Source organism: Excalfactoria chinensis, chromosome 2, assembly GCF_039878825.1.
Source record: "Excalfactoria chinensis isolate bCotChi1 chromosome 2, bCotChi1.hap2, whole genome shotgun sequence".
NCBI classification, from domain to species: Eukaryota; Metazoa; Chordata; class Aves; order Galliformes; family Phasianidae; genus Excalfactoria; species Excalfactoria chinensis.
The window spans coordinates 96,408,572-96,420,217 of NC_092826.1; the positions used below are offsets into that span (position 1 = coordinate 96,408,572).

The 11,646-nt window shown below is 40.9% G+C and overlaps 1 protein-coding gene across 1 annotated transcript in view; it reads left to right on the forward strand.

The window, feature by feature from the left end:
• BBS9 (Bardet-Biedl syndrome 9) overlaps positions 1 to 11,244 on the forward strand; it is a 280,198-nt gene extending 268,954 nt beyond the window's left edge. The window contains exon 22 of the mRNA XM_072327289.1: positions 11,135 to 11,244. Coding sequence (XP_072183390.1) covers positions 11,135 to 11,160 — 26 coding nt within the window. The 3' untranslated portion in view covers positions 11,161 to 11,244. The remainder of the gene's footprint in view (positions 1 to 11,134) is intronic.
• Positions 11,245 to 11,646: the final 402 nt, after the last annotated feature.

Sequence of the window (11,646 nt, forward strand, 5' to 3'; positions counted from 1 at the left end):
GATTATGTTTGTACGTCAAATTCTTTCAGCATAAAAAATACAGGTTATGCCCCATACTTAACAAGTATCTTTCCTTCTTATCACTGGATCTTGTTAATAAATACTTCAAAAAAATTGTTGCAAAGATACTGCAAAATATATGGCATACTCCTGAAAACAAACTTGTTTCTTGCTTATTTGTTTTTAAATTAAGCTAGAGTTTTCCATGGCTTTGTAGTCAGCCTTTGCTATCATGATGCTTTTGTTCATTCACTGCCTCATAGCACAGGATTCCTCTCATATTTATGTGATATCTTCATATGCTGTTTGCAGCTGACCTAGCTCTTCCTCTGTAACTCAATGTATGTTTAAGTTTGCATAGTTTCTTGTTTGTGTATGGGCCATGATCCTCTAGAGGTGAATGAATGCCCTTAGGTCATGATGAAGCAAGTGGGAGGCCAAGCCATGTAGCGTTCTGCAAATTAGCAAAAGTGACCCCAATTAGAAGAGTTATTGAATGCATTGCTTCTATGGGAATTTATTCTAGTACTCCAGTAGACCAAACTCAACACAAGAATGATAGTCATATAAAGACTAGAAAACACTGCTTTATATTTAGAGTCCGAAGCTCCTCTCTACTCACTCATCTCCTGTATTGTAAATTCTTACAATGGTCAGTGGTATTAAGTATTCTGTCTTCCTCCTCCTTTGTATGACTAACAGTTTTCTGTATAAAAGGTTCTAGTTTGGGGGCAATGTGCTCTGTACAAGAGACCAGCTGATCACAGCAGAGACACCTAGCAGGTTTATTAGCACTGAATGTATGGCAAATGATTTAATTAATTGTAGGATGGAGGCCTAACCTAGTTAGTTGTATTGACCTGGTATTATCTGACAACGTGTCCTGTTTGCCATAATTTTACATCTGTTGTAGCAAAGAGTACAAAGAAAATGCAACACCCGAGCACATTTAAACAAATATATTTGTTATTTTAAAACACTTTGGTATTTTTCAAGAGTTTCATATTGTCAAAAGCAGGAAAGAGTAAAATTCCATTATATTTTCTTAAGTACCATCATGTGCTTAGATTTACTGTGTGTTCATGAGGCGTGCATGCTTGCAAAAGAACGTGCTGCACTGAATATTTCAATATTCAGCCTCATTCTTAAAATGAAAGGGTTGAGCAAAATTGTGTTTTTAGTAGCGGAAAGAAATCACAGACGTAACCAGGAGCCCTGGAATAGATCCACACCCTCAGGCTACAGGATGTAAATTGATGTTAGCTTTAGTGGGAGTATTTTCCACCTGACCTAGCATAAGCATATTGTATTATTCACTTGTTTGCTACTTTAATACCACTTCAGTAGTTTCATCATAAAATAAATATTCCTTTTGGAAATTATTTTTGGCAAAAACAATTAAGACTCCTGAGGAAAATGATAACAGTGTTTGATAAGATATTTTGATTCATCTTTGTGAGCAGAATAGAAACTTGGAGTGCTTCCTAAGTAGGAACAATCATTGCAGCTTACAGCCCACCCTCCACTGCAGCTCCATCTGGGTGCAGACTGACAGCACATTCAGCTGCAGAAACAAGATAACAGCTCTGCTCTGATTATGTGAGCTGTTGCCTGATCAGTAATCTTGGAGTTCAGTCATCATGAGTCATTATTGTAACTCGATTAGGTGCCCAAATCTACCTTAATTGAATTTAACTGAGTGTTTTGCCACAGACTGTGATAGGAGAACATCCATACTCCTCTACTGGAGGCCAAATGCCATAATAAGATGACATATAAGCACCATTTACTCCTAGCTAGATTATGTGATACATTGTGTGGGTTGCTCCAAAAGGTATTATTCCCCGAATCTGTATCTGTGAGAGTCAGCTAGTCAGTATTAATTAAACAGCTACTACATTCCACCCCAGAAGTGGTGGTTGCTTTTCTGTAGAGAATGATGCTATGTGTTAAATAGGCCCTTTCAATATAAATAAATTCTCAAAGTACTTTATACAGGTTACTCCAGCCACTTCTGAGATGAAGTCACTCTCAGGATGATGTATAACAGCTTTCAACAGCACAAAGCAGTGCTATTAGTTTAGGAAACCAAGCAATGAGCAGCATGCTCTCCTGCTTTCCAATCAAGAGAGCATGGGAGGGATACAGCAGGACATGTTCTGTTGGGAAGAATGCTCTTGAGTTGGCATCCTATCAACACAAAACTTGGCCCTCTATCTGTTAAAAAGTTGCCGCAGTTTTTCTAAACTGATGTTAGTCTTACCATTTCCTCAATCTAATGTACTGCTAAAGTTTGGCACCTCCATTCTCCTCTCATTATGCTGAGACATTTTATCATTGTTGATGAATGTAACATAGGTGCCATTCTTAAAAACTTCAGGAAAGAGCACCAAGTTGTTTGATCCAAGGACAGCTTGGACCAGTTTTGCCAGATCTCATGAGACAGCATCCCGAAGCCTACAGTGTTTTGGGGAGATAACTAAAATTACTTATTATATTGATTTTATTATTCATTTGAAAGGATGGACCAGTTCTGCAGGTTCTTGGAATTGTTAAAAGAATATATGAAGAAGTTAGTGTATCAGAGAGGATTTTCCAGTTCATTATGAAGCAAGCATTCAATAATTAATAGGTACTTCAAGTGCCCACAATATATTATAATCATGGTTGGATTCAATTACAGGAGACATAAAGGGGATTATTGTACTTTTTTCTTCTCTGGTGGTATAATGAATTGGAGGCAGTTGAGATCCATAAATATTGGAGAACAGTCAAGTTGTAATATATGTATGTTTTACAGAAACTAGGAAGTGCCTTTTCCAGCTGTTTGAAGGCAGTGTCTTCCTTCTGCACAAGCGATGATTATAGTTAGGAACTGGTGGTAATACAGCTTGGTTAACAAGGTGCATTTGCTTCTGATCCAGTAGAAACAAAAAGAGTTTGTCTTGGCAGCTTACAGCATCTGGTAAGTATTTCCTAGTGGCACAACACATATCTTTTATCATGAAACTGGACAGTTGCTTAGTGTACATCAGAGTGCAAATCCCAAATTCAGCTGCAGGTAGGGAGTTACCTGTGGTCCATGACTTGTATTGTGGTTGTCTTGCCTATTGCTTTGGGCAACTGCATTTCAGTTGTGAGGATTTGGCCCTTATGGGATGAAGGGAAAGTAAAGGAGGAGGGGAAAAGAACCAAGAAGCTTCAGGGTGCACTTGGGTCCTTGATACCCATCAGGGTAAGTAAGTCTCATTGTAAGTCCCATTACAGCTGACACAGACAAATGTATCTTTCCTAGATGAAGATGAATCTTGGCTCATGGGGCTAAGAACATCCCCCCAGGATTACTGCATTTGGGCATTTGGTGGTCAAGCAGCAGTGACATCAACCAGCTTGACATCAGTAAGAGAAGACAGAACACAAAGGTGTTTGCGTGGCCATACAACCAAAGGAGGATACGGACACAAAGAGCTGACATTTCAGAATAGCTAAATAGTCCTACACGGGTGTGAATCAAGAGATGGTCATAGAAAAACAAGTCCAAGCAGGGGTGGACTCTGCTTCCTTACTTCAGGCAAGCAGGACTAGAGAAGGCAAAGGCTGACTTTTAGGTAATTACTACAGGTGAAGTCAGCAAAAAACAAGAGTGAAGGAAGTTGTATCTTTATGGATTATTGAAGATTGTAGATAGTATACAGTGTAATAATAACTGATTTTATTTTTCTAGTTTTGTCTTTTTTCTTTCTTTTTTAACAGTCATTTTACATTCAGCATTCATTAGCTCATCTCATGGGGAGAGGAGTTCTCGTCATCCACATTTTTGTAGATAGCAGTCACTTTTGCAGTTGTGTAATTCATTTCTTTCCCGTATTGCTTCTTTTCTTTTTTAAACTAATTAATTAATTTTTTACCAGATCCCATTGATCATAAATTGATGATTTCTCCCAGAAGCCACTTTATAGGTATGTTCTCAAACCCTGGAAGGAAAAAAGGCAACTTGCAGTCAAGAGTGTTTTGGTTAAACCTTCAAAATACAATGTAGCTATTCTTCTCTAGGATGAATAACATTGCTTTCAGCATCAGGAAAATAATGAATGGAAAACCAAATGTGCTCTAGAGAAGATGAAGCTTTTTTTTAAAGGGCTACTGCCCAAGTATGTCATCCAATGGAGGAAAAAGTATGTCATCCAATGGAGGAAAATTGGTAGCTGCATTGTTTTTTTGTAAGACAGCTACCCAGACGGTGATGTGATACCTTTTATTGGGCTAACCAAAGTTAAAATTAGAACTGAGCGAATAAATCCCAATGAGTAACAGCATTAGCACATTTTAACCTTTCTTGCTTCTCACTAAGATGAACTTTTTCAAACCTCGGCACCGATTTCTGGCTTCCAGTTTTAGTACATGTTGAAAGGGGACCTGATTGCTAAGCCTGGTGAGTTCTTGACAGTTTTGCCTCCTGATCACACAGAAACAAGTAGGCAGAAAGTACTGTGTGGTCCTCCTTACTCAGAATTCTGATTCTGGCTAGAAAAACAACTTCTAAAAACGCTTTTCCATCTTTCTGCCATTGTAGATATCCAGAGTATAAATCTGGACCCTACGTGTTTAGTTGAGTTGAACTTCCTTAGGTCTCAAACCACTGGTTATGTCCATCCCTCTGTGGCTAAGCCAGGAAGTGGATTCTGGCATTTGCCTCTCTGTATATTTAGGTTGCTATAGCACAGCTGAGGACATTTCTGAAAAACTGCATGCAGTGCAACTTTTTATATAGAAAGTTGTTACCAAATCACTTTCATATTGCTTGAAACTCTTTCTTCTATTTCTTTCTGGCCATTGTCTTCACTGTTGAATACTTTTAGGTACTTCCACCGTCAGGGAATTTAAAGACCAACTATTCCTTCACGGTATAATATTTATCCTGTCAGTAGCTACATCTCCTTCAGAGCCAGCTGTGTGCTACCACAGCTGAAACAAGTGGCCCAGCAGTGGTAAACAGACCAAACTACCTATAAATAGTGAAGTTGTATAACCTCTGCTGATTCAGTATACAGTGGGTGTGGCAGACCAGTTTCCAAAATGGTAAACTTGCTCACCAGAGTGGCCAGAGGACATTTTTGTTATGAAAAACAAAGCCAGAGGGTGTAAGTAAAAGTAGCACCCTTAATCTTCATCTCTTATAGCTACTTTATAGTTACCTGGAGCTAGATGTTAGTCATGGAGCTGCTGTGGCAAAAAGCTCATGGGATCAGGGACAGCAGAAGCAGAGAATCATAGAATCATATGCTTCACTTTACCTCCAAAGGGTAACTGTGGTGCAGCATAGGTCTTCAGCAGCAGTCGCATCTTGCAGTCAGGATGTGCCAGAATCTCTTAAGACTCTTCTCCCAGCTCTGTGCCTCCACCTGGCTCATGTCAGAGGTATCACTGGGCCCTTCTTTATATAATTTTCCAACCTTTGTACACTGTAGCATTAGGCAGTGCTTTGAAGATATTCATAAACCAGTATAACAGTTTTCAGTCACAGAAGATCACTGCTCCCTGCAGGCTCCTATGTCTCTCTTCATCTTTGCCATGTGCCCACAGGGGTGTCTTTGTGTTGATGTGCTGCACGTCGTCTCTGTTGGGTTTGGCTCAGTCCCTGTCCTTCCCTTGCAAAGGCCTGCATTATCAAAGCCAAGTGATAATTTTGATTGCCCTCGTTTTTCTAGTTACCCCAATTAAGCTCGAGGCCTGAGGCTCAGTCTGGGAATTCAAAAAGTGAGACTCCAGATTTTGAGAATTTGGTTGCGGGTGAATAGAGCTATTGTTAAGCTGCTCCCCTGCTCATACCTTTGCAGTCAGACTGGATTCTACTAGCTGCGAAAAAATACTCTGCCCTGCACCTCTTCTACAAGAACATAAAGAGTATTTTTAAGAGCCATCTTTTCTTGCTCTCCTAGTTTACATCATGCAAATTCAATCTGTCTTTTCCTAATTCTTTTCTGCACTTGGGCCAGCAGCTGAAAGCCTGCAAAAAATATGCGCATCTTATTCTCTGTGTATTCTGTAGAAACAGCTTGACAAACCACGGAGGCTATTTTAAAACAAATGGCCATTTTTTAAAATCCTATCATTACAAAGCTGAGGGCTGATTGTTGTCCTGCGAATGTTTCATAGCAGCAACATTTCTGCATTTTGGGAATTACTCTGTCTATTCGTCCAACTGGAATGGATCCAAAAGCAAAGCATGGAACTGTTGCTAGCACTAACTTGTCACTGAGTGTTACTTTCTATAATAGATGGCTTGTATTGTCATTTTGTGGATGGCTCATAAGTCAGTTAATCATCATTTGGAGTGTGGGGATGATTCCTTTTTTTTTTTTTTTTTTTTTTTAATAGAGATGCACAGGAACAGTCTTTAAGAAGTCCAATTACTTCCATTACTTCTGGCACAAAAGAACTGAAAGCAGATCCACCATGAGGCCTCCTGTTCTGTGATTTATTATCTAATGTTTTTCTTTTGGAATATGAAAGTTTATGAAGACAAACATGTGCTTCAAAACAAGTCTATCTAAGAAAGTAATTGTGAAAGCTAAGAAATACTATGCTGGAAGATCTGGTGGGTGAAGGCTTGGTTCTCCGTCCTGCAGGTGCTGCAGGCTATGCATGTCCCCCATCTAAGACACACCAGTGCACAGTGAAGGCACACAGCTGGGTCTCATGACTGGGACAGTTGGCTTGGTGTAGCCTGAAAGTACTGAGTCAGCCCCTCTCCTTTTCTCTGAAGGATTCCAGTTTGACATTTAGGTTTATTTCTGCGGTTCTATCAGCCCACTGCCTCCTAAGCAATGCCTATGAAATCCTGGATGCTTGCAGCCACCTAACCCAGTTTGTGGATTGATTTAGGCCTGCCAACTTGAATGTGAGGGCTGAGCAGATGACTGGGTGGGCTGGCCTTGGCTTGTTCTGGGACCATGACTGCTTCTCCTAGGCCTGGAGGTTCAGAGCTCTGTGTGCATGGTGCTTGGAGGGGTAGGGGCCTGAAGGCTGCCATTAGGTCCTACAGATTCATCCTTTGGGAGAAGATCCTATTCCTTGGGTGTCCCAGCACATAGCGAGGCCAAACACACAGCTACTCTGATGCCACAGCCACTCTGCACTTAAATTTATCTCATCTCAGTTCATACTGTCCTGGTTTGCTTTAGAGCCCTGGTTCAACAAGGCCCTGCAGGAGGCAGAACCTTTCTGACAATGATGTGATGATTCTTATTTATCTCATTTGGGTACTCTGATGTGTGAACATTTCCCAGGGAAGGATCTAAACTGGCACAACAAGAAATTTCCAAAATGCTTTCAGCACAGTGACATCCATTCTGTTAAAAATAGCTCTCCTATTCATTACCTAACTCTCATACTGACACAGACTAGATTACAGCCTTACGGACTGACTTCAAGTTAATCAAAATACAATAATATGAAAGCCAGGTAGAATTTTAAGTAACTTGGTAAACAGTTAGTTCTGTGTTGTTCAAATTAGCTTGGTTAGAACTAAAAGGAAAGCAAACCTCCAAGGCCGCAAATGTGATGATGAAAATAGTTCTCCACCACCAACATCTGAACAGAAATCATTCTGTGTCAGGATACCGGCCAGCCATTCCCTTGACACTCCAGTTTACATTTAAAGGTATCTAAAATGATGTATACCATGTAAACACATATTTAAAATTCTATGAAGCCTTGAAACTGTTGGTTGTTTTCTTTGGTCATGGGTAATTCCACTGACTCTCTTGGGTTTAATCTGCTAATATATACAAGACATGTCTGATGCTTTACCAGAATACTTCTCCCTGTCCCTGTTCACCTTGTGCTTCTCAGCAATATATTTAGAGATAAGCTACTGACAGGGAAGTTGGGGCTGTGGCTGAAAGCCCCTGCAGATCTGCATAATAACACTCGATGTCCACCTCAGGCACGTTTAGTGGTCCTCTCTCTCCCTCTGACAGAGCCACAGATAGCTGAGAGGCAGACAGATGAATGACACTGCCTTGTGCAAGTACCTATTTCTCCTGCTCAAATGGCTGTGGGCATTCCTTTTCGGGATGGTCTACGACTAATCTGACTCACATGAATCAGTAGCAAAATGAGATGGTTTTTTACAGTCTTCAACTCTGTATTTGTGAAGGTACATTTCTTCCTTTTCTTTAAATACTCTTTGATAGTAGACAAGTCTATTTTTGGGCTTAAGTACATGCAGAATACCTGGGGTTTAATTATTCAACCAGATTGGTGAGCAGTTTAGTGCGTTACCTTGCAACATCGCTTCTTTAATATTGGCTATATTACTCATTATGGAAGTCAGTAAGTCTCAGAAATTACAACAGACCAGTGCAGGATTACCCTGATTTGTTCATGTATGCTGATGGAAAAAAGTTAATTATGATTGTAATTTCATTGCCCTACATGTGTGACACTGTCAGCTGGATAGATCGGATACTGCATTAGATGGTTGAACTCCCATGTAAATCAGAAGCCAAGAAGTGGTGCAGAGAATTTTATTTAAAAAAAAAAAAAAAAAAAAAAAAAAAAAGGGAAAGGGAAAGGGAAAGGGAAGAGGAGAGGAGAGGGGAGGAGAGGGGAGGAGAGGAGAGGAGAGGAGAGGAGAGGAGAGGGGAGGAGAGGGGAGGAGAGGAGAGGAGAGGAGAGGAGAGGAGAGGAGAGGAGAGGAGAGGAGAGGAGAGGAGAGGAGAGGAGAGGAGAGGAGAGGAGAGGAGAGGAGAGGAGAGGAGAGGAGAGGAGAGGAGAGGAGAGGAGAGGAGAGGAGAGGAGAGGAGAGGAGAGGAGAGGAGAGGAGAGGAGAGGAGAGGAGAGGAGAGGAGAGGAGAGGAGAGGAGAGGAGAGGAGAGGAGAGGAGAGGAGAGGAGAGGAGAGGAGAGGAGAGGAGAGGAGAGGAGAAGGAAGGGAAGGGAAGGGAAGGGAAGGGAAGGGAAGGGAAGGGAAGGGAAGGGAAGGGAAGGGAAGGGAAGGGAAGGGAAGGGAAGGGAAGGGAAGGGAAGGGAAGGGAAGGGAAGGGAAGGGAAGGGAAGGGAAGGGAAGGGAAGGGAAGGGAAGGGAAGGGAAGGGAAGGGAAGGGAAGGGAAGGGAAGGGAAGGGAAGGGAAGGGAAGGGAAGGGAAGGGAAGGGAAGGGAAGGGAAGGGAAGGGAAGGGAAGGAAAGGAAAGGAAAGGAAAGGAAAGGAAAGGAAAGGAAAGGAAAGGAAAGGAAAGGAAAGGAAAGGAAAGGAAAGGAAAGGAAAGGAAAGGAAAGGAAAGGAAAGGAAAGGAAAGGAAAGGAAAGGAAGTAATTCTTAAATTACTTGAGCTTTGTGTCTGTAAATAACAATAATGAGGATTTCACTGTAAAACTGTCTTGTTTTGATTCCAGATGGAATAAGGTATGCCGTATTCCTTGCAGGAACAGTAAAAGCAAATGCCCTGTGCATATGAAGCCAGATGTGCAAAAAGTACATTCTGAGAACAATCCAAGAGAGAGTTTCACTCGTGTAGCAGCAAGATATTAGCACATATGGATTAGATTGCAGTAAACAGATCTGCGGTTCAGGTTAATTGTGGAAGCAGCTCTATCCCCTCCCTGCCATGCTGCCGCACGCTGTGAAGATCTGGGCTCCCAACAGTGCCATCTGCCAGCAATCGCACCACACAGCACCTTTTCTCTTTTTTCCCTGACACTGCCGACAAGTGATAACTTTTTCTATTATAGACGTCTTAAAACTAATGGCCCTTGGTCTCCTCTCGCTCACTGGGTGTAACTGAGGGTCACATGAACTAGAGGAAGTTCCAGCTTGGCAACTTATAGTTCTTCTTCAGACATCACCTCTTAAGTTCTTAAGCCTTTAGCTGGCATTCAGGCAAGCCCAAGGAGAAATTCTGCAAGAAAACAGGAACAACAGCAGTAAGAGGACAGCAACATGAAAACTCACATGGAAGGGTTTCAGTGAGAGACAAGGTGATCTTATTGGATATGCGCAGTTGGACACTTGGCTTTTAGCAAACATTTTGCCATCCTGTGCGTGCTAGAGGCAGATGCTTTAGAACTGGATCCTGGCTGGAAGGGAAAATCATATCAGAATAAGCAAGTGTTTCTTTAGGTGTGTGTGGTGTGGAACCAAGAACTTTAGAGCACATAGTGAGGCTGTTGTAGTGTACAGAGACCATCCTCACCTGCAGGCAACAGACTGCCATGGTACATGGTGTTTCTTGAATGCTCCTTATTTGTTGCAGACATCAGCTAGGAGAGTCCCTGGGCAAAACAAAGGACTATTTCGTGCGTGTTGCTCTTTATGTGACTTAATTAGCTCTTATCATTTCTCAGGCACAGCAGGTGTTCAAGGTAAACTTAACATGAAAACACATAGCTCACAAAATATTTTTTATTACCTATGGAAGACAAACTGTATTTACAGCAGCTGAGTAACAAAAAGGCACGTGCCAATAAATTGTGTTTGTTTAGCCTATAGCCTATGGCTTCTGCTGGGACTTCCATAGTTAGGATTGCATGCATTTCTGTTATCATTTTTTGTCTTTTTTAGCTTCCTTGATATAAGGCTTTAGCAGTTCATTTTCTCTATGTTGGAGTGATATTTTCTTCTCCATGCTGCAGCCATATTCATTATTATTGTTGTTGTTATTGTTTTAGTTTGGAGATTTGGTGCCATTTACATCCAGTTCAGATTACATTCTGTACATTTGGCTACCATTTGTACAAAAGCAAATTACAAGAATGATTTTGAAGACTTTTGCAGTTAGAAACTCTTTCTGGTATGGCTTTTTGAGTTCTTAGAAAACATAATTTAAACAGCAGAAGTATGCAAGTTTGACCATGCCAAGACATTTTACGTTAACAAGCTTTTAAAATGTTACTCATTATCTTTATCTAGCCACAAATAAATTAAATACTTTGCATGTTGCAGGGGTTTATGGAAAACTGTCAAAATGATGAGTTGTTTGATGAAATTTATAAACATTTATTCAAGTAAGTCTCACTGTAACTTTTAGATACTTTCCTTTTATTTAAGGACTTGGACTATATGTCATTTTTTAACCTCGTTACAGTTTTAAGGCCTCCAGCCCTCATTGGTTTTCTGATTACTTCGTTGTAGGGGGACTTTGTCAAGAACACCTCTGAGAAACTCAGGCCAACCTCAAGGCTTATTGCCATTATCTCATGGAGGAGAAGCGGTTATGCGTGAAATACTGTTTGTTCACACCGGTAGATACTATTAACTTTAATCATGATTAAGCACAGAAATGACTGAGTTATTCAGAAGAATGTGCTTAAGCATTTGAAAGGCTGCGGTGGAGACAACAGCATTGTGATTCAGTGAGTTACCAAGCTTCCCAGTGGCTGTGTTTTGATGCACCACGATAATAAAATACTTCCCCAAATTACAGGTCTCTTAGCAAGAACTGTCAGAATTGAAGCTTATCATTTCCACAGCTCCATGTACAGCAAATGCACGTGCCCTTCTTTCTGATGATGTAACTTACTGGGTCAAGAATTCTTACCGTTGGCAAAATGAACACCACAACAAGAATGGGTAAGTTCAATATGATGTACAAACCACTTTCACTGCATTTTAATTGCCTTGCAAATGCACAGTCATTCAGTGTA